Source organism: Prinia subflava, chromosome 12 (genome assembly GCF_021018805.1).
Source record: "Prinia subflava isolate CZ2003 ecotype Zambia chromosome 12, Cam_Psub_1.2, whole genome shotgun sequence".
NCBI lineage: Eukaryota > Metazoa > Chordata > Aves > Passeriformes > Cisticolidae > Prinia > Prinia subflava.
Window position 1 is genome coordinate 6,761,422 of NC_086258.1, and position 22,515 is coordinate 6,783,936.

The 22,515-nt window shown below is 46.6% G+C and overlaps 1 protein-coding gene and 1 non-coding gene across 7 annotated transcripts in view; both read left to right on the forward strand.

The window, feature by feature from the left end:
* Window positions 1–22,513, forward strand: part of PRRC2B (proline rich coiled-coil 2B) — a 46,055-nt gene extending 23,542 nt beyond the window's left edge. For 3 of the 6 annotated variants that reach the window (XM_063410190.1, XM_063410189.1, XM_063410191.1), the window contains exons 14-32: window positions 2,111–2,315; window positions 3,046–3,262; window positions 3,890–5,953; window positions 6,086–6,288; window positions 6,966–7,111; window positions 7,557–7,698; window positions 8,292–8,371; window positions 9,078–9,269; window positions 9,409–9,603; window positions 10,028–10,114; window positions 10,708–10,812; window positions 11,378–11,570; window positions 12,758–12,855; window positions 13,506–13,633; window positions 14,240–14,477; window positions 15,861–16,037; window positions 16,705–16,796; window positions 17,324–17,444; window positions 17,821–22,513. In XM_063410190.1, coding sequence (XP_063266260.1) covers window positions 2,111–2,315; window positions 3,046–3,262; window positions 3,890–5,953; window positions 6,086–6,288; window positions 6,966–7,111; window positions 7,557–7,698; window positions 8,292–8,371; window positions 9,078–9,269; window positions 9,409–9,603; window positions 10,028–10,114; window positions 10,708–10,812; window positions 11,378–11,570; window positions 12,758–12,855; window positions 13,506–13,633; window positions 14,240–14,477; window positions 15,861–16,037; window positions 16,705–16,796; window positions 17,324–17,444; window positions 17,821–17,961 — 4,824 coding nt within the window. In that variant the 3' untranslated portion in view covers window positions 17,962–22,513. The remainder of the gene's footprint in view (window positions 1–2,110; window positions 2,316–3,045; window positions 3,263–3,889; window positions 5,954–6,085; window positions 6,289–6,965; window positions 7,112–7,556; window positions 7,699–8,291; window positions 8,372–9,077; window positions 9,270–9,408; window positions 9,604–10,027; window positions 10,115–10,707; window positions 10,813–11,377; window positions 11,571–12,757; window positions 12,856–13,505; window positions 13,634–14,239; window positions 14,478–15,860; window positions 16,038–16,704; window positions 16,797–17,323; window positions 17,445–17,820) is intronic. The other 3 variants (XM_063410193.1, XM_063410192.1, XM_063410194.1) reach the window with 3 other exon arrangements.
* On the forward strand, window positions 11,806–11,888 carry LOC134557360 (small nucleolar RNA SNORD62). Its single transcript, XR_010082030.1, has one exon. It is a non-coding gene; the product is annotated as a small nucleolar RNA SNORD62 (small nucleolar RNA).
* Window positions 22,514–22,515: the final 2 nt, after the last annotated feature.

A 22,515-nucleotide genomic window follows, 5' to 3' on the forward strand; every position in this document is an offset into this window, starting at 1 on the left:
TCTTGCATGGTTGTCTGGGCATCTCCTGACAATGGGAACTCTTAGGACTGTGTGGTTTGTGGCAGAGCTCTGGTTTGCAAATGTGCATGAGCAGGAGAAGCTGGGGATGTCCCCACATCCAAACCCATGAGCACATCAGTGCCTGTTTTGGTGCTTGTGTAGGCCTGGGCCAGGGAAGCTTCTGTTCCTTGGGCTAGCTTTCATCCTGATGAGCACCTCTGCTTACTGTGTGGCACAAGATGAGCTGCTGTTCTTCAGCACTGCTGCAGTGCCTGAGTACACAGGACAGGAAAGGGAAAACCCTTGGGGTTCAGCTGCTTCCATTTCACTCAGCACTTGCTGTGTCCATACCATTAAGTATGGACAGCCATTTGCTTGCCAGGGGCAAACTGTGCTTAGGTTGGCAAGTTGCTTCTGGACTAGGAGAGAGTTCTGGAGTGGCACATCTCTCATTCCACCTCCTGCCTTTGCAGAGGGCTGATCCTTTGCTCTGCTCTCATCTAATATCTACTCGGGTTTTTTCTGTGAGGCTCTTTCAGATCATTGTTTTCTTCGTGCCATAAAAATGTTTGGTCTTAAATGTTTCATTTTTGTTGCATTGAAAGCTCTTCTGGGGCACTGAGACATCAGCTGAACTGCTTTGTGCATCTTGGCTCTTGCCTGACCTTTCAGTGCTGTATGTGCCATACGTGCAGTGCCAGCTCTGCTGCCAGATGCAGCGAGCCTCTGTAGGGCAGCAGGGCCAAACCAGGGGACAGAGTATGCAGGCTTCAGATAATGCGAAGTTAATTGCCATTCTTCATAAAATAACCACTTGAAATGGGATATAATCAACATTGCTGCAGATCTTAGCGAGGAGCTCACAATTGGCTTTTGCTCAGTAATTGCTCTTTTATGGATGTTCCCTGTGCTCGTTGCTCGGCAGTTGACATTTTCATGATTCAGATGTACAGCAGCAAATGCTGCCTAATGTTACTCCTGAAAAGAGATGCTCTTAAACTAAAAAGAATTGGACGTCTTTGCTGTCATGCAAATAATACCACAGGTCATTGCTGCTGGAAGAACATGAAGTTTTATTTTATTTTCTCATATCCTCTGTGATCTTAGTATGTATGAGGCAGTGCATCTTTTGGCTGGCTTGTATTGCTGCTTTGGTAGCTCCATGAAAAGAATAAAATGCAGGTTTTGGTATTGGGAAGGAAATATTTTCTCCAAGGTACCAGAGGACTGGATAATGTAGATATAATCTGCATTTATCAGAGCCTTCCTTGCTGTAATGATGTGTCAGATTCAGATTTAAAGGTGTCTCTTCTGCTCTGCAGTTGGGGATTGGATTTTTTAGTAAACAGAGTATTTGACACTGTTGTAAGCTTAGCAAAAAAATACGGTGGCACATTTGACAAGTAAGTAGATGCATTTCATATTAATTGGAGCTGTTTCGTATTTGAAAACTTTCTTCAGTACACAAAACTCCCTTTTATATATTCTTTTTGGACCTTTGGCGAAAGTTAAATGTCAGATCAAATTAACGTCATGACAAGTCCTCAGCTAAGGGAAGGTGGCCTCGGCCATGTGGGAGATGGGGAAACAACCTCCAAGTGCCAGCCTGTCTCTGAAGAATGCTCAGGAAACACTGTAAAATATTAATAGCTCTCTTAATGTGGTTTAGGTTGTTTTTATATAATCTGTTAAGATAACAGGGGTGGAACTAATATATATATATAAACACTAAATAAATTAGAGATGCATTTCCTGAAAAATGCACCATCTTCTAAAAATATTTGGTTCCAGTTATGAAGTGGCATTTGACAGGAAGCTGTCCAGTATTCGTAGGAGTGTTGAGAAGATACAAACTGTGGTCTTGAAGCTGATCCCTTGTGTTTGGCCACATAGCCTGGCCCACAGTGATGTGATAGTCTGGCTGCTCTGGTATTTACAGAGCAACAACTGCCACATTCCCAGCTGGTAGTGTATTACCCCTCTCTGCTCCACCTCCCATCTGATTAGGATTGAGACTTTGATGCATGACACGTTTTCCTTTGGCTGGCCAGTACATCAGTGTGAATGCTGGCCCCACCACCGTGTCCAATGCCCGTCCTGTTCCCTGCAGGAGCAGCTGTACAAGATGCAGCAGTGGCAGCAGCAGGTCTATCCTCCTCCGTCGCACTCGCACCCGCAGCGGACGTTCTACCCGCCGCACCCGCAGATGCTGGGCTTCGATCCCCGCTGGATGATGATGCCCTCCTACATGGACCCTCGCATGGCCCAGAGCCGCACCCCCGTGGATTTCTACCCTTCGGCCCTTCATCCTTCAGGTGACGTGTTGTCAGGGTTTGTCTTGGCTGTTGAGGATTTGGAAATTTGCTGTGTGTATTAACCTCTGGCCAGACTTTGCATTCTGGCTGGCATCTCTTCTCTGGGGGTGAGAAAGCTGGTTGTAGTGGGAAGTGATGGGAGACTGGGAGGGAGGATGTGTCTATCCATTCTCTACACTGCAGTGAGAGACCTTCCCTGACTGCTTTGTGACCTTAGTGGGTGTGACTAAACTTGCCTCTTGGAGGAAAGGGTTAGCAGATCCACTGATCTTGCCTGTTGGAGGAGAAAGATGTGTTTTGGAGTTACTGTGATCATGTGAAGTCTTAATAGACCCCCTTTAGGAAATGTGGTGGAGAAACCCTGTAGTTCCTGAACTGTGTGCACTTTGCACCTTCCTGTCTTGTTACTAATCTTCAGAGGTGTGAATGTAAACATCAGGATGTATAAAACATTCTCAGAGTTTGTGGATTGCTTGATCCCGAGCCAGTGATGCTGTGTAGTGTCTGTGTGGGCTGGGCTCTGAGAGCTGTGTCATCTTCTGAATCGCTCCAGGTGTATTTCCCAGCTTTGCATTTTCCAAGCACAGGCTCCCCTTTACAAGGGAGGTTTCCATGACTGCAGTCGCCTGCTGCCCGAGAAGGAAGGGGAGCCAAGCTATGAGATAGTTAAATTCTTCTTGTCTGTGAATTTCTAGTGCTAATGGCATGAACTCTGAATTCCTCTGAACAGGAATTATGAAGCCCATGATTCAACAGGACTCCATCGGTGGGAGCAGCTGTCGGTCTGAAGATCAGAACTGTCAGGCAGGGCAGGCAGAGAGGAAAACTCCCTTGGATCCTGTGCCAGTGTGGGGCCAGGACAGCTACACATCCCTGCAGAGCAAAGGATACTCCCTGTCACATCAAAAGCAGGCTGACAACATGAGCATGGAGGGGCTGCATGCCAGGTGGGTGCAGAATTCCCCTGTCCTGCATGCTGGGTTGGGAGGTGCTGCTGTGAGCTATCTGCTGAAAAGCAGGTGTAGAGCTGGCCTGAAAGATACCTGTGAGCAGGCCCAGGTACTGATGTGGGAGCACCCTTACACTCCTGAGTGTTTTAGCTGTGGAGGTGTTTACAGACTGAGCTATTCAGAAGTTTTGTACCTGACCAGCTTGGAGCCTGTTTGGAGGGAGAGGGGGACTTGTCACCTACATGGGAAGGTATAAAAAACAATGAGTCAAAAATTCTGATGCTTGCTAGTTTGTCTCCTGCTTTTTTTGGACATTCTAAAACCAATTCTTTGTTTTCAGATTTCCACACACTGGAGGTTAAATCTCCCTTCATTTCTTAAGTTTGCTGCCCTTCATGGGAACTGTTTTCTTTATCATGCGTTGATTTAACAACCAGGCAGTACAGCCTGGGGCCACAGCAGCTCTGCCCAACATTTTGGTATTTATAGATTCACTGCCTCATATCTAGCATAAACCTCAGTTTCAGTTCATTTCTTTTCACCTCTTGTATCTGGCCTGGGCCCTTGGAGATGTGCTGTGCTCTGCATTACCTGACTTCCCTTTGTTTGTTGTTTAATTTTCAGGAATGAGAGTTACTCTGCTTCTGCAAGGCCGGAGAGTCTGAGCACTCAGCGAGATCTCTTTGAGGAGAGAGGGGAGGAGTATTTGAATGCTTTTGACAAGAAGGCCCAAGCAGACTTTGACAGCTGCCTGTCTTCTCAGAGGATAGGCCAGGATCTCCTGTTCCAGCACCAGGAGAGTGTGCAGGAAGCCTGTCCTGCTGGCAGCCGCCATGTGAACCTGAGGTGTTCACCCCTCGAGCCTGATTTTATCCAAGCAGAGAAGAAGCCTGAGTATAATGGTTGGGATATCAGCCACCATCAGAAACCTGCGGAGACAGCAGCGGAAACTGCTGAAGAAGTACCCCGGGATGAGTCCTCGTTCAGTGCAGACCCATGGAAGAAGGAAGGAGCCAGTACCAAACAGGCCACTGAGGAAACAGCAGAGTGGGCTCCTGAGAGCCGCAACACCAGCGGGCAGCACCAGGAGCAAATGGGGAGGACACGGCGGTCAGGCCCCATCAAAAAACCAGTCCTGAAAGCCCTCAAGGTGGAGGAGAAGGAGAAGGAGATGGAGAAGGTTAAACTGGAGGGAGAGGACAGCTCACGCTCGCTGAAGGAGAAGGCAGCTGTTCAGAAGGTAGAAAATGAGTCAGATGACTCTGCTGCCTTGCTGAACTCCACACGTTACCTGCTGGATGACAAAGGTTCTTCCCAAACCAGCCTTGCACGAGAGGCTGAGAAATCCCAAGAGGAAGAAGAGGAGGAGGAGGAAGAAGAGAAGCCAGAAAGAACCTGGGAAAACAAACTATCCAGAGAGAGCAGCGACCTCCCTCCCACAAAAAGAAACAACTGGATCTTCATCGATGAGGAACAAGCCTTTGGTGGGAGAGGTCAAGGGCGTGGACGAGGGAGAGGCTTCAGAGAATTCACTTTCAGAGGCCGAGGCACGGTTGTGAGCAGCAGGGGGGTTTACAACAACAACAACCAGAGGAGCAGCCGGGGCAGAGGGCTCCGAGAGTTCAACCAGCCAGAGGACTTCCCCAGAGGCAAACCGAGGCGCCGGATTGCCAGCGAGACGCACAGTGAAGGGTCAGAGTACGAGGAGCTCCCCAAGCGTCGCCGGCAGAGGGGCTCCGAGAACAGCAATGAAGGCTCTGTGCTGGACAGGGAGGACAGTGATTTGAAAAAGGGAGACTTCAAAGAGTCTTGGAGGTCTAACAAAATCTATTCAGATGATCACAACAGCCTGGATCCTAAGAGGGCTCCAAGAGCCTTTGGGAGATCACTGCCACCAAGACTGAGCAACTCTGGCTATGGGCGAAGGGGGTTCATGGGCAAGGAGCCCACCCAGTGGCAAGGCAGGAGTGGGGGAGGAGGGTGGCAGGAGTACAGCCACAGCTCTCCATCAGACACTTTTGGGAGCAGGCAGCAGTCTGACAGGGACTACATTCAGGATTCTTACAAACACACGGATTCCTTCTCCAGCCGGGTTTTTGATGAGAGTCATCTGGATGACAGAAGGCACTTTTTCCAAGAGGATTACTCAGCGGATCAGGAGAACATAGAGAACAGGCCCTTCAGGAGGCGCCGTCCTCCCCGCCAGGACAAGCCCCCACGGTTCAGGCGCCTCAGGCAGGAGAAGGAATCGGTGGGGCAGTGGAACCCTGAGGAGGGAGGCCCTAATCTGCTGCCCAGCCAGTGGCCAGGCAGACCCAAGCTGAGCAGTGCAGAGAAGAGCAGCATCTCGGGCAGACGCTCTCCTGAGCTGTCCTACCAGAACTCTTCGGACCATGCCAATGAGGAGTGGGAGACCGCGTCTGAGAGCAGCGACTTCAGCGAGCGGCGGGAGAGGAGAGATGGAGTTCCAGAGAGTGAGAGCCAGCTGGAAGGTGGCCTTGGCACAGGGAGCTTGGGAGAGAAGAGGGAACTGGCAAAGAGGAGCTTCTCAAGCCAGAGGCCGCTGGTGGACAGGCAGAGCCGCAAGGCTGAGCCAGCAGGGTTTGCAGAGCAGTCTGTCAGGACTGGTGTGGGAGCAGCTTCCAGATACGAGAGCCAGCAGAATGGCACCCTGATAAAGAGCAAAAGGTAAACTTGTCTTCTGATCTGTGATACATGCAGATCTTGAAGGAGTGGACATACACCCCATGCATTTTCTTCTTGTCATTTGTATTCACGTTCTACTGACAAAATTTAATCCTTTCCCTTCTTTTCGTGTAGGTCTCCAGAAGAAGGAGGAGGCCTTGGCAACACCAGCGGTGGGAGCAGCCACTCCATTTATAGCTTGGATAGGGGAGCCTCCCATGTGAACTCAGAGAGTTCTGAGGGGCCAGGTAAAAAGCCGGAGAAGGAGCACAAATCCACTGCACAGAGAGCGAGTGAGAAGGGAGAGACCTTGTCACAGTTTGAACTGAGTTATGGAAGTGAGTGTTTCGATTCATTTGTTTCTTTAAGAGGAAAATGTATTATGGCTGTCTTCAAGCCAGACTGATTCAGTCCAGTGTAATTTTTAATATCAGGTTTGGGGCTTTTTCCCATTTATTTACAGAAACAAGAAAATTCTTGTGTATCTAAATAGAAAAACATGGAAGGTAAAATTGTTGTTAAATTTTAAATGCAGACTTTTCAGACAGATCTAACAGTGTCTCTGATGTTTCATCTATAGAAAGGTTGTGTTTAGAAAGAATATTTCTATATGTCTCTCTAAGAGGCTAATGTATTTTTAGGCTTGAAATTTCTGTTGTGTGAAGGAAGTTGAGAGAGCATCCAGAGTGGGAAATTTGAGGCTGAGCTAATGGCAGGGAGGCAAGAAATGAGTATCTCTGAAAAGAGAATTACCTGAGTTATCACACAGCTCCCATTCCCAAGCTCTAGCTGAAGCGTGCTCATCTTGAAACAGAGGAGACAGCAAAGTCCTGCAAGATAAAATGGCTGGTAGATGTCAGCAGACTACATTATTTTGTTTTCAAAATGTAGCTGCAATGTTGCTAGGTGAACTTGTTGTGGCATGGATCCTCTTTGGAGTGCACTGTTTAAATTATTGCAATTATAAATATGCACACACATGTTCACTGTATTCTCCCCTGTGTGCTTTATTCAGGTACTATCATTGATAATCGAGTGTCGAACACAGCAGAAGAGAGTGAAGTTGGTTCTATGGCAGGGGAAGGCTTCATTGAGGTTCTCACTAAAAAGCAGCGTCGTTTGCTGGAAGAGGAGCGGAGGAAGAAGGAACAGGCTGCTCAGGTGAGGAATGGGAGGCAGGAAAGTTGGACCTGTTACATGGGTTGGATTGCAGTCAGAGAAGCAGGGCCCCAGAAAACATTTGTATGAACAGAAAAACACAGAACTGACAGTGCTAAAGTGGTACAGATCTTGTATTGGGACCCAGAGACTTATTTAAGGCTGCTGGTCTGAAAAGGAGAGTTTGATTTCTGACTCTTCTTGGCTTGCTAAAATAGTTAATTGGTAGTTAAGTTTCTGGAGTGGTCCTCATCCAAAGCAGCTTGGCTCTCTAAGCCAGCTGCTGTGTGTGCTTGGTGGGGTACTGGGCAGCAGGAGCAGTGCAGGACTTTGCACTCTCACTGTGTTGCTGCCAGCAGAAAATCTCACCCTGCAAAAGGTGGCTCTTTCCAGTCTTGTTAGACTGGGGGAACGTCCCAGCCTGACACCTGTGCCTTCCCTGCCACAGGCACCAGCCAAGGCGCGCGTCCTCCAGTCGCGCATTCCACCGCGGTTCGCCAAGAAGCAGAACAGCCTGTGCTTGGAGCAGAGCGATGTGACAGTGTCTGGAAACAGCCTGGGCACGGAGATCTGGGAGAGCAACAGCCCAGGTAGGCTTGGGGCTGTTGGTTCCAAAGGGTTTCACGGAGCTGGAGTCCTCTGGGGTGTGCAGCAAGGATGGGGTCCATGGTTCAGAGGAGACAACCATCTCCTGTCTGATGCTGGGAGTGAGAGGGGAGCTGGCAGACATGTGGAGTGAACTCTGCTGTTCAGCCATCTTGCTCCCGTTGCTGGCCATGTCCGTCTCCTAATCTACTTCTTGGGTCTTCATTTCACATCAACATCCTACTGTGCAGCATTTTATAACTGGTTGGGCTGGATCTGCTTGAGGCTTAGTCTTACTTGGCTTTCCTACATTGTCTCATCACTAGCCCTGAACAGCCAGTCCCTTCCTTGTTTCTCTCTGACCTGTCTTTATCCTGTTATGTTCCCTAAGAAATCTCCCTGTTCTCTACTCTCACTCCTCATACCCTGTGTTCTCTGCTGCATCATGTCTCAGATATCTGGGCAACACTAAACTTTCTGAGGTGGTGAAAATACCCTTTTTCATGTCTAGAAATGGAAGGTTGATGGTGTAATGTGTACAGAGTGTGCTCGTAGCTGTGTTCCAAGCAGCTGAACCCTGCCCTCCATTCTCTTCCAGCACTTTCCGTTCAGTCTCCTGGCAGTGATTCCTGGAGCAAGCCTGTAAATGCCTTTAATGGTACTGAGTCTAGCACTGAGGTAAGTGGCACCTAAGGTGCCCTTCAGGTATTGTGTGTATAAAGTATTAATGCTGGTGGCTTTTATGCTTCCCATTGCTCCATCTGTGCTTAGTGACTCTCAGCTCTGCTTCTGCCATTTTAAACTGTCTCTTTGCAATTTTAATTTGAGCTTGATGCTATTCAAATCTTGACCTAGAGAGCCAAGTGCTGTTTGGTGTGTTGTGTGTGGGTATAAATCTGGAGTAACTGTGTGGTAGAGCTGTTCCAGGGTTATGCTCATCACTGGGTGCAGACTGTGGTCGAGGAGGGTGGAATCCCATAGGTCCTGTTTGTGCCTCGTGCCCGTGAGCAGCGTGTAGCTGTAGCCTTAACACAGGGAGGGCAGAGTAGTTCCTCTGGAGCTTCACCTCTGGAGACCAAGAGTTGAAAAATTAGGTTTGGGTCACACGTGAAGTGAGTTTGGCAATCTCAGCCTGGTTGTTCTGTGGGACACATTTCCTTACTCTGAAGCCATGGTCTGGTTGGTGCATCAGTTCCCCCGTCTTAGAGCTGTGTGGAGCTAAAGGAGCAGCCCAGGGGTGCTGCAGGCCAGGCCCAACTCCTTTGCAATTAACCAGGATGGTGATTTGAAAAAGGGACGTGGTCTTGCTGTTTTCTGGGATGTTTGTTCCTCGGTGGCGCTGGGTCGGAGTCCGGGGCTTTAACACATTTCGTGCTTTGCATAGCAGGGATTTAAAGGCAGCCAGGGGGATAGTGGCATTGACTTGAGCGCGGAGTCTCGGGAATCCTCCGCCACCTCCTCCCAGCGCAGTTCTCCATATGGCACCCTCAAACCAGAGGAGATGAATGGGGCTGGCCTGGTGGACACAAAGCCTGACTGCCAGAAGGAGCAAGTGCAGAAGCAAACTGATAAAAAGGTAATCTGGATTCGCAGCCAAGCCAGGGCACAGAGTGAGAGACCTTGTGAAGTGGTTGTGTTGTTCTTGATGGCATTTTTAAGGCTTGAGGTTGGGTTATTTGGTCTTTGTGTCTCAGCCTCTCTGCTTTCCTGTTAAGGATTCAGATCAAGGCTCAGGACAGAACAAGGAACACAAGCCTGGACCAATCGGCAACGAACGCTCCCTGAAAAACAGAAAGGGTTCGGAGGGAACGGAACGGCTGGAAGGGAATATTCCCCCTGTTAATGGGGTGGAAATTCACGTGGATTCTGTACTTCCTGTGCCACCCATTGAATTTGGAGTAAATCCTAAAGTGAGGATTAAATTTAATTTTATCTTCTTGGTGATTTGATCTTGTTGAGACATGAAAGGTGGTTTGAGGCAGAAGGATTATTTAGAAGAAGCTTCCAGCTGTAGGTTTGTCTTAGATTTCGTTACTGATACAGACCAGGTACTCAGGATGTCCTGGCAAACATGGAGTATCCACTTGGTAATACTGTCCCAGGGACCAACTGGGGTGGTAGCAGAGGTGAGGGATAAAATCATGGCCAAGCTTTTGTGTGCCTCTGGGGTGCCTGCTGCTGAGTGCTGAGAAGTGCTTTCTGTTTCCAGCAGGGCTTACTGGAGATCAGTCTTTAGTTTGTAGTATCATAATTCAGGCTAGAGTCATTAACCATGAAAAGCAGAGGGCTGGCCCATGGACCTGGATTTGAATTTTATGTGTTTTGCTTTTTCAGGACTCTGACTTCAGCTTGCCACCTGGATCTGCCTCTGGCACTGCAGCTAACCCTGTCACCAAATTGCAGGATGCCTTGGCCAGTAATGTAAGTATTTTTTGTCTTTTGGTGTTGATTCATTGGAGATATTCCTTAGGTAAAACCTCAGATGCTTCCAAAGAGAGCAAGCATGTTTGCATCTGACTTCACATTTCATGCTTAGGCAGCACATGTCACTGAAATCCAAAATGGAAATCTCAAGACACTTTGGTAAAATGAGTATCACAGGCTCAGAAGTGATGTAGAGAGCAAGTGTGTAGGCTGTTTGATTTTGGAGATTTGTCTTAAAGGGTGTTTCTTTTCAGAAACAGGTTTTGTCTGAAACTTAGGTAGTTTCTAAATATGAGACAGGAAGGAGAACTCTTCTGCACATGGAAGTTACTGGATCAAACTGATGTTTAAGTGAAAGCTGCAATAGTTCATCATAGAGGGATGTCTTTGTACATAACCAAAGCTTCCTTTAATGCAAGAGCAGAATGGATTGAACGTGGTACTTGGCTCCTGCAGTACCACTGGGGACTGAACTCTTTGATCTGAAGTTTCTGGAGCTGTCCAGCTGAACCTCTGTCAGCCTTGGTGGCTCATAACATTCTCCTAAGAGTTCCCAAATATTCACCTTTTGTGACTCTTCCTCCCCTCAGGCAGGGTTAACACAGTCCATTCCCATCCTGCGAAGGGATCATCACCTCCAGCGCTGCATCGGCCTCAACCCCATGTCCTTCCCCACTGCAGACCTTACTCTTAAGGTAAGGAGGCTGAAGGTGTGTGGATACCATGTCTCTGTGGGGAGAGCTTTCCTAGAGTGTTTTGTTAGGTATTGCTGAACTTTAATTAGCTTTTGTGAAAGTTGTGCATATGTGCTATTCAGCATGAGCTCAGGGGTGTGTGTGTTCAGTCCTGAATGCAAGAAGTCCTTGCCAATTGTAGAACCAGTGCAACAGAGCTTTCCTATTTCAGTACTGGGTAAAGTGGCTGCTCAGGGATCCTGGGAAGCCTCGTGGTGTAAAGAGAGGGAAAAACCAAACAAACCCCACCCAACCGTACAAACAAGAACAACAACAAAACCAAATAAACCAAAACAAAAACCACCTGCACCCCAAATCTGAGAAGCTCAGCAAATACCAAAGGGTTTGAGTATTTGAAGGATTCTTGTCCATTAGAAACTTTTGTAGAACCCCCAGACCTGCCAGCTTTCCACTATGCCTAGAGTGCAGTGAATTTGAGTTCATAGGACACAGATGAGCAACTGTAGGTTTTGGTAATGTCCTCCCCATTTGAACTGTCTGTAGTTATTGTTCTTTGTTTCCGTAGATGGAGTCTGCTCGTAAAGCTTGGGAAAACTCTCCAAGTTTACCAGAACAGAACTCCCCAGGAGGTGCAGGCTCAGGCATCCAGCCTCCTTCCAGTGTTGGAGCTTCCAACGGTGTCAGCTACAGCTCTTTTGGTGGAGTTTCTATGCCTCCTATGCCTGTGGCGTCTGTAGCACCTTCTGCATCTATTCCAGGTACCTGCAAAGTGCAGCAGCATTTGCACTGTCTGATTGTTATCTGGGAGTCATCCTCTGGTTCTGGTGGATGGGAGCATGGTGAGAAGAGCTGCTGTGTAGGGTTAACTGGCTGGCTGGCGTTTGACAGATTCTTAACAACTCAGGCAAGGCAGAAAGAGGGACTGTCTCCCTGCTTTGAAGAAGGTGACTGGTGAAAGCTCAATACAAAGACAGCTTTCCCTGTGGAGTGGCAAGTCTGTGATGTCTCAGTAGATCTTGCTTACCCTTTACTGTGTGCCCAGTAGAATGGAAGGAAAGAGACTTATGGCTGAGAGGCTTCAACAGTCATTATCAGCCATTCCTTTTCTTGTTTTGCCATTGAATATACAGGGTCTGAGCACCTTTTGCTTATAGCAAAACAACTGGCTTATAGCTCACAGAACTCTGGGAGAGGGGAAGGTGTTGCTGTCTTTAGTTAAAGGAAAAGCCTAACTCAGTCATGTTAGTGTGTGTAATTAGGGAGAGCATCTGGAAAGAGGAAATGTACTGGGATCTCTCCATGGGATGACTGCTGGGTCCCAAAGGGCTTCCCATATATGCACTTTCCCATGTCTCAGTTCAAGAACAGAGTAAAATGGGTAGTGACTCTGTTTTATCTTCCACTTGGTAAACAGAATGTTCCAAGTCAGGTGATTTCCTTCCTCACCCACCCTAATCTTGCTGCTTAATCCTGTGGTTCAGATCTACACAAAAGTACAGGAGTGGCACAGCAGTTAAGCACTAATTGGTGCCACCCTTGAGGGTGAATATGGCTTTTAGATCTCACGTTCTGTGCTTTTTCCATCCCTCTTAGCTGCAAAGATGAGATGATTGCAGAGCAGATTTCTGGCATCAAGTTCAGATTACAGGTTACCAACTTCTGAACTGCTAGTGTCTGACTCTTTTGTGGAGGTGGGGAACTTGGGTTTACATTTAGCCTCCTACAGAAAGGTATGATTACAGAAAGGTATGATTCTCAGCAATCCTGCTACTGCTGATGTTGGTATGTGGATTTAGGAGCTTTACAGACTCTTCTGAATGGGTTCTATGTTTGTGTTGACTTGCTGAGAGGTAGGAAATAGTCTTGACCTGCAGATCTCTGCAGTCTGTTGTGCCTGTATCTTCCCTGTACTTTGAATTTACAGCCTGCCTTTTGTGATGTCCAGGTAACCATATTCCACCCCTGTATCTGGATGGGCACGTGTTTGCAAGTCAGCCTCGCCTGGTCCCTCAGACAATACCTCAGCAGCAAAGCTACCAACAGGTAAGGGAGCAGTACAGCTTGCAGGTGGTATTTCAAGGATTCTTCACAGTGGCAATTAAGAAACAAGGAGTAATTTTTCATTTTCCTAGCCCAGAGGAAGTCAGATGTGGCTCCTTTCAGGTTCCATGAATGCTGCTTCCCAGTGGGTGGCAGAGATTAGTGAGATTGAAGGGAGGGAATTGAGGAGTTCTTCCCTTTCTGTACCAGTGCCCTTGGACTGGTTTTAACTGAAGCAAATGCTGAGACCTGTGTGAGAGGAAATGAGTTTCAGTAAATTCCCCAGCAGTCATCATTACAATTACAATGAGTAACTTCACTAGTAAATAGGATGTTGATAGGGCTGGGGAGAGCTCTTTCAAGGTGGAGTACAGGCAGAGGAGAGCTGGGATTGTCACTGCCCGCTCTGTGTGAGGAGCACACTGGTTCCTTCATGTCCATCAAATGCCTCTTGCAGGCATGAACCTCTGGGTGCCTGTGCAGTGTCTTCCCTGGCAGTGCTGCTGTTCCTGGGAATGATGCAGGGCTGGGAAAGGCCCAGTGTAGGTAATTGTCACTGCAGATTGACTCATGCAGGAAACTGATAGGTTTTTAACAGCCTTGGAGAGTTTCTAGCTCCTTGTACCTCTCAGTGATACTAATTTTTTCTGCAGGCTGCTGCTGCTCAACAGATTCCCATTTCCCTCCACACATCCTTACAGGCCCAAGCTCAGCTTGGACTGAGGGGTGGGCTGCCTGTTTCCCAGTCCCAGGAGATGTACAGCTCCATACAGCCCTTCAGGTAACTGCTTTCTGTTTTCCATTCCTTGTGGCTTGCTCTCTTACATTCCTCATGTCTGTGTACATTGATGAGATACCCCACACTCATCTCCCTTTGTTCAAATGCTGTTTCCTTCCCCAAACAACAATGCTAGTGTAGGGAGCATGAGAATGAGAGTGAAAAATCTGAATTAGCACTTAGTGCCTCAAAAGCCTAAACACTGAGGTTTTAAAAAAACCACTTTTTTATTTGCTAGAGCTGTTGGAATCTTTAACTTCTGATTTCTTCCTACTTTGCAAATTTGCTGCAGACTTTGGGTAACCTGAATCCTCCCTTAACTACTAATCCACAGGTTGTTGTGTGGGATATTGAAGCATAAATATTAGATACTACACAATGTTGTTCTGCTGAATATTCCAGCAACACAAGGACGTGGTTGTAAAAGCTTAAGAGTGGAAGTAAAAAACCCTGATAACTAAAATGGAAAGTGGCATCACAGCTTATTTCTAAGCTGTCAGTTTAGTTGTCTGAGAACTGATGGCAGGCCAGATACGGTTTGGCAGGATGTATTTGTACAGCCTCCAAAGGTTTTGTGCATAATGACTGAAGCATGTTTTTTTCCTGCAGGTCTCAGGTGTACATGCACCCCAGTCTGTCCCAGCCCAGCACCATGGTCCTGACAGGAGGCACTGCTCTCAAGCCTCCTTATTCCGCCTTCCCAGGCATGCAGCCCTTGGAGGTGGTGAAAACCCAGTCTGGGTCCCCTTATCAGCCCATGAATGGAAGCCAGGCACTGGTTTATGAGGGGCAGATAAACCAGGCTGGTATGGGAGCCTCCCAGATGATGGACTCTCAGCTCACACAGGTTAGGAGCAGGACTGGCGAGCCACTCCTTTGGTCCAGGCTAATTCACAGCCACTTGTTTCTGAGAATGGGTTGTAACATGTCTGTCTGAACTAAACTCTTTGTAAAGAGGCGGAAGATTTCCCCAAGACACTGTTCTGTGAACCATGGTTTCACATATGCAGCACCTTATTTAATGAGATGGTTGCTAATACCTTGTCTGTCCCTGCTGAGACGTCACTTGGAAGTCAAACCTTCCAGTGCTGCATGCATAGGAGGCCATGATGCAATGGTTGTCCTAAAAGCACCTCTTCTGAGAGCCAAATCCCAGTCATCTCTCCCATCACCTCAGCTTCCAGGGCATCTAGGAACTTGTATTAAAGGCTCATCCGTCTTCTCAGTTCATTTGTCGTCCAAGTCTTATTTACAACTTCAGCTGATCTGTTTGGCAGAATCCTAACAGGAATTTCAATGTGTGAAAATGTTTTAATAAAGCATGGTTCACATAAAAAACATTGAATCTACTGTGAGCATAGCTGTGTTTGTGGGCATGTGCTCTGGTTCTCTGGAGAAATTTGATAATTTTATTAAACTCATCTTACGTTTATCTTGTGCAACTTGTTAAGGTTTATTTTTTGTTTCAGAGGGATTTTTGTGTTGTGACTGACGTAAAGAGTTAATCCTGAAAGTAACTTAGGTGAGGAAAATACAGAGAACACTGGCAAACTAAATATTTGAAGACATGCTTTATCCATCATAAGTGAATAACTTGGTTTCTTTTGCCAGCCTTAGATTGGTTTATTTATTTATTCTAAAGTGTTGATAGAACCTCCCAATCCAACAATTGTGAGAAAATCAGAGGGAACAGGAGGTGCCTCATTCCCGAGCTACAATATGTTCTGTAATTGCTCTTAATTATGTCCATCACTGGTTTGAAGCTCACTGTGAAACATGGAGCTGGGGTCCCCGTCGCTTTCTCTGGAGGTCCAGTCCTCAAAATGTTTTGCTGTGAGAGTGTAGGAGATTTTCAAAAGTGAAAACCAAGCACCTGACACTGCACTGTGACACTGCCATTGTATGAAGGGAAAACCGACCCGTGAAGTGACCGTGAGGAAGACTGGGACACTGAGCTCTAGGAATGGAGGAAAGCCCCCAGCCACAGGCAGTTAGGTTAACTTGATGGCATGTTAAAAACCCAGCTGATAAGGGTGTTGGCAGCACTGCCAGAACATTCATTTGAGTGTGAAAGTCCCTCTGTTACAGTCACTTGCATTTGTTCCGTGCCAGACTGCCCTGTTCGGGAGCTTCGTTTCGGCAAGGCTGTGCTTTCAGGGTATTGGGAGGCAGCATGTCAAACACGAGACTGTTACTGCCATTAAGGTAACTACATGTCCTTGTCACACAGCTGACAATGCCTGTGCCTGGCTCCCAGCTGCCTCTGCCCCGCTACGGCTCTGGCCAGCAGCCCCTGCTTCTGCCACAGTCCATCCAGCTTCCCCAGGGGCAAAACCTGCCTGTAGGAGCTCCCCGAAGAATCCTCCCTCCTGGATCCCAGCCTTCTGTTCTTGCTGCCAGCAGGGAGGTAAGGATTAACTCCTGGTGCTGCACATGGCATTCAGTAACCCCTCCTGCACTGAAGTTTTACTCCTTGCTTGTTAAAGGGGAGAATGGCTTGTTTGGGATCCTTAAATACCCAAGCCAAGGATTGCTATTAAAATGAGGGAGCCCTTTTCCCCTCATCTCCAAAGCTCAAGCCAGCAGTTCCCAGGTTTTGCTGCTGGTCGTCATTCTGTTTCCAGGGAGCCACATCCTGCCTTGATCCAGTTTGGAGTCTCCAGTTTTATTACATGTTTACACAGGTTTCCCCAGAGTGCTTGAGGGGTGGTGAGCTCCAGACACAGTTGGAATACTGCCCAGATATTTCACTCTGTTGTGAAGCTTGTCCATTTGAGTAGGTATATTAATGTCATGTCTGGTTTGATGGATTCATATCATAAGTTTGTCTTACTACAGGGGAGAGAGAGCACAGCAGTTAACTTCCAGGTTCTGAATTTGCTTGTGCTGCTGGCTTGATGCTTTAATACAAACAGATTATTTCACTTACAAGCCTCACTTTCCTCACCTGAAAAATATTCTTCTTTTAATGGGCATGATGGGGAGAAGGGCAAAGATTTGGCGTGTTTATATGAAGTAATGAGTGATTTGTGAATGCAGAGATGATACTCTCTCTCACTCATTTTCCTCTGTAGTCCTCCCAGATGGAAATGAAAGGGTTTCATTTCTCGGATGCTAAACAGAGCATGTCCTCCGGAGGGTCTGTACCGTCCCCACACGCGTACAGGTGAGACCTTCACACAGCTCGGGCTCCTTAGCATGGCAGAGAAACACGTGGTGCACCCATCATCCCTCTGCAAGATCCACCTTGTCATGTCTAGAACATGCTTACTTCAGTCCAAATACTTGCATCTAAATGCATGGTCATGGTTTTTCTTTTGGGTGTGGGCCAGTGTGTGTATCTGACCTGGTGCTTTGTGGGAAGTGCATGAAGTTCCTTGTTCACTGAGTCTCAAAGATAGGTTGGAATTGGTGTGTGCCTTAATTCCTTGTGAAGGTGGGAAATCTGAGGATCATTGGATAAGTGCTCATGGTCCTGAAGATGGGAGTGCTCATGTCTAGACACATCAGGTCATTGAGGCATAGGACACTAGTTTTATTTTTTTTTCTCCTAACCGACCCATGTGTTGTCTTTTGAACTGTGGAGCTCACTGATCTGCACAGCACCGATCTGTGCCCTGTGTATTGCTGCTTTGCTGTTGTCTTTTGTCTTTTTTTCTTTCACACATGAATAAGGCTCTCATTCCATTGTAGAATTTACTCCATGAATGTTGTCGACTCTTCGATTTCCAGGCCTAGCTCTGCCAGCCCCAGCGGGAAGCCGTCGGGACCAGCAGTGAGCATGGGCTCTGTGCAAGGACACTACGTACAACAGGTAGTGTACCTGAGTTCTTTGTACAGCCCAAAAATACCTGCTCTTCTACACTGCTGTGCTTGTGCCTTGGGCAGCAGGGCAGAAAGGCCTGTGTAACTAAAGCTCCATGTGGGAGCTGGTATTTTCCTCTGGGTAGGTGGGTGTTTTCTGAATTCAGGAGTAATTCTGTGTGATTTGAAAGTCAGGAGAGATTCAGTCTACTGTGGAATTTATATAAGCTGCTTGCATTGCCAAATATGTGAGACACTGAGATTCTTAAATGTGAGGTGTTACAGGAACAAATGTGATGTCTTGCATGGATGATGGTCACAGTTTGCTTGTTCTGCCTGCCTAGAGGTGTCTGTCCTAGCTAATGCTTTGGTTTTTGTGTCAAAAGGCAAAGCAGCGGGTGGATGATAACAAAACCAGTCTGGGAGCAGTGAAGCTGCAAGAAACAGCCTCCACAAACCAGATGAAGCCAGTGCGCACAGGAGCGATCAAACCTCAGGCAGTCAAAGTGGAGGAGAGCAAGGCCTAGGAGCACCTGTGATGCCCAGCTGGTCCTGCTGCCTGAGAGGCACCACAGCTTAGACTGGACCCCACTGGATCTCCTGAAAATCTCACCAGATCTATCCCCACCCCACACTGACTGACTACAGCGACATCATTTAAGCCCCTCTCCCAACAAAGCAGTTTGAAACAGTGGATATGACATTGACCTGCTTGCTTTAAAACAAACCAATCATGTGACTTTTAAGTGGCTTTAGCCATTTTTTTTTTATTTCCCCCTCCCCATGCCCCATCCACAGGTAGCTGTGATCGCTCACTTGGCAAAGCCCGTCCTTCTCCTTCCCTACTTCTGTCTCAGCAGAGTGGCAACCGGGGGAGAGGGGTTTAGTTTGAGGTTTTTCATTTTAAAGGCAGCTGAGGTTTTTACAAAAAAGCTGTATCTTTGTTTATAGCAGAACTTTTATATGTTCTCTCATTCCTCCCCTTCTTTCTGCTTTCCTCATTCCTTTCAGAAAAGAATTCCCTTCAGCTAAAATGATGTTCTGACAAAACTCTGCTTAGTTTTGTATATGGTTCTGTGCTATGTTGAGAGTTTGAGTTTGGGTGTATTTCCCCAGATGATTTAGCCTTTCAGACTCTTTGATTAAAAAAAAAACAGGACAGTTACGACATTTGTTAATTTTCCAGTATTTTTGTTTTAAACTAGAAGCAGTGCTTGCATTAGGAGGAAATGTGTACTAAAGACACATTTTACATCAGTGCATAAATCCTGAAACTCGTATCACTTCAACACAGCTTTGGGGTGCTTCGTGCACAACAAAATTTGGCATTTTCATATTAGGGAAAAAAACCCTAAACCACCAGATTTGTTGCAAGCTCACGCAGATCTAGGTGTTTAATTTTTCCTTTTTGCGGGTTTCGGATTCTTCTAGTGACTGCAAAACACACGCCAAAATGTAAATCATAGATTTACAAAATGTAACATTTGTTAGGAAGAAGAAAAATTCTCCTCACAGCACATGGGTCAGAAGAGTTGGCTAGAGCCAACGGGTGTGTATGGACTACTTTTTGTAGTTGTGATGCTCTCTCATGCTCCCTGCCTTGGCTGCTTGAATTCTTCGTGTCTCCTAAGACTTGTCCTATATTGTGTTCATCCCTCGGGGCTGCTCTCCTAAGCTTTGCTCTTTTCCCTGAGTCTTGCTTTCTGTTCCTCTATTCCACTTTTGTAAAATTTGCATAGAAATGCGTTGGTAAGGGAGTCCCTCTGCAAGGCACACTTGGAACCTCCTGTTTTGGGTTGGAAGTGCGTGGTTACAGAGGCAGTCTGGAATCATCCTTCTCCTCTCCTTCCCCAGGTGAACAGCAAAGGGTTCTTTACTCTGATGCAGTTGCATATAGTGTGTGTACAGCATCGTCAATTCACCACTCCTCTCCAGTATTTGATGATCTACACAAGGAAGATCCCAGTGGGAGAGGTTGGGTTTTATTTCTTTGGCTGTTTGGTTTTGGTTTCTGTGAGTGTGTGTGTGCGTGTGTGTACGTAGATTTTTTAGGACGGACTTAAAAGTTCCTGAAAGGGCTTAGAGTCCTTCACCTGATGGTAGTCTAAAGTAAAAACTACTTTCAGCTAACTTGGTTTGTGTTGTTCAGCTCTTTCAAAATGTAAAGTAGGCTGGTCACTCTGAAGTGAGGGACAGAACCATTTTAGGAGATGGTAGCTTGCTCACGGGCTGTGTGTCGGCCTCTGCTGGGTGGCAGAAAGTCATTTGGTGGTGGTTCCAAAGAAGATATTTTGAACAAAGAATGTATTGGGGAAGGGATCTGAAAGGTGTTCTTGTTTCTTTGTTTGCTCCCCCCGCCCCTCCCTTCTGGAAAAAGATCCTTTGTAACTTTTTAAGGATGCATTTGAAGTTTTAAGCTAGGCATAAATATGATTTTTATACAGTAGCTTTAAAGAGCTTAGAAACCTAAACTAACTTAGGCATAGTAATGTCCCCTCTCCACAGGTATCCCCATGGATCATGGCAGAGAACCCAAAGGGAAAGGTATAGGATGGTACTTTAAAAAAAAATAAGAGCTCTTTTTTTCTTAGGTTTTATGGATTTTAATTTCAGAGCAGAGTGTGCCAGCATCTCTCTAGCATCCTCCTTAAAGTACAGGGTTGAGATTTAGTGACAAATATTTCCCCAACCTTCAGACATCTCCCAGATCTGCATCCTTATCTGCTAGTCCTGCTCCCATTGTTTTCCAAAGATTGCACCTCCAGTAAGTCATCCCACCCACATTTCTATTTTCTCCCTTGAAATACCATTAACAGCAGAATTGTCTGTTTGGGATTTTTTTATTATCCTTCTGCCCAGCTGGCCCTAGCTGATACAAGCCCAGAATCTAACTGAAGAGACTTACCTGAGCCCCCCTCTTCTCATCTCTTCCTCTCTAGACACACTACTTTAGCTTTACAAAGACACTAACCTCCTTCCTCCCACCTGTGTGACTTCAAAATGGTCAAACGTGTTGGAGAAACTGGGTTATTGCAAGATCCAAGTTACTGCAGTCCCTCTGGTGTAAATGCCATCAGAACTACAAAACTTCCTGTTGAAAAAAGGTCACCCTTCTTTCTCTTTTAATCCCTCCGTTCCTTCCCCCAACAGAATAAAACACTAGAATTTATTTATACGTATTTGATGTTGTAGGTCTAGGTGAAAAAGTAATTGTTTCACTGCTCTATTTATATATTATGTCTGAATTATTCTGTGCAGGAAAGGCCAAGAAATGCATGTGAGCTTCATTCCATTTCTCAACTTTGCGTGGCTGTCAGCTGCAGTTGGCAAGACTCTCTCACTTTAGTGGAGTTTTGTGTGATGGAAAGCAGTTTTAGAGCCCAAATTTCTACGGTGCAATATCCTTCTCTGGCATATATTTTTGCTTGTTTGTTTGTTTGTTCGTTTAAAGCTAGTCCAAGGTTAGTGCAGTTTGTGGTGCTCTGGAGTCAAAAGGAAAAGCCTCTGATCCTCAAAGGAGCAGAATTGCCAAGGGAGCTGGAATGCTGATAAAAATCCAGCTTGGAGAGGAGGACGGAGGTGCACAGAACGTATTGATACGGTTACAGAGGGTCCTTCTGCTTGGTGTCTGCATTGCTGAAGGGTTGATTTATTGCTGATTTATTCCTTTGTGTGAGTTGCTTTTGCTTTGACTGAAAGTCAGCTACCAAACTGCAGGCTCCTTCTGCTGGGAAAGGTGCAGGGTGCAGTGGGAGGGAAAGGTGGAGCCCATCTTTGCAGCAGCAACAGGGAAAGCAGGAATGTTCAGAGGCTGACCCTGCTGCTCGTGTTCAGCAGAGGGGCTGAAGCCCCTGTGTGATCAGTTCTCTGTCACACAGTGAGCAGCTCCAGTCAGTGCTGCTTTCCTTGCCACTTCTGCTGTCAGCTCTTAATTTAAAAACAAATCAACACTGAAGTCTGGGACAAAAAATAGAAAAAAACCAAAGGCACTCGAGTATATTTGAAATGACAAGCAGAAGCAGCACAGTCACCAGTGCCACAGGTATTGCTGTTGGTGTTCCATAGCTTGCTCCTGGCAGTGCCAGCACCTCTGGCTGTGTTTGCTGCCCGTTACACTCCCGTGTGTTCACACAGAGGTGTCCACTCCATCACCAGCTTCCCTGCAGGAACGCTGCAAAGCTGCCCTGTGGTTCCTGTGTGTTTATAGATAGGTATTCACAGTGAGCAGAGTGTTTTTGCTGTGTCTACCCGGTCACCTTGCAGCCAGCACCCCTGCATGCCAGGCCCTCCTTCTGTTGCGTTTTCTTAACCCTCTCATTTGCTCCAGGCTGGTTAAGCACAGGTTAATTCCTTGTAGCACTGGTTATTTTTTTATTCAGCAACCCAGTTTCTTCATAAGAAAGTTGCATTAGTGAATAAAATTTAATTTACCAGCGCCACCAGCGTGCTTATTTGTGGCCCATGGACAGACAAGGTGCGTTTTACTGAAGCAAAAAAGAGACAGCAGAGCCCAGCTATTTTTGTTGTTTATTTTAATCCAGTGGCCATAGACACTCCCTTGGATTTAGTGGCTTGTTCTGGCTGCTCCAGATGTCCTTGCCTGTTCCCCCAGGAATCACAGCTGCAGCAGTGAGGCGCTCACCCTTTAGCATGTCTCGAGGCATTGTTCTTAGCTGGAATCCTCCCTCTGGTTCTGTAGAAATTGCATTTGTTGTTTCTCAAGGGGATATTGTCCTCCTTAAAGCTTTTAACTTCATGACCTGTATAGTAAATTTTTTTTGGCCTTTCCTCTCTTTGTCTTTTCATGTAGACCAGATATTTGAAAGGGCAGACGATGGATAATTGTGTTACGTGCAACCTGTTTATATTTTTTGGAAACTTTTACTCGGACCGGAATTCGAATCACGGAATCACCAGGCCAGTTGCGGCACACTCTTTATTGCCCTTCTCCTCGTTTCAGTACCTATTGTTTCTCCTTTCAAATATGTGATTGTATTAGCTCTTTCCATATGAAAGAATTCTCCTTATTTAAATAAAAAAAAAATTCAAAAAATAAAGCAGGTTATGCTTTTCTCAAAATC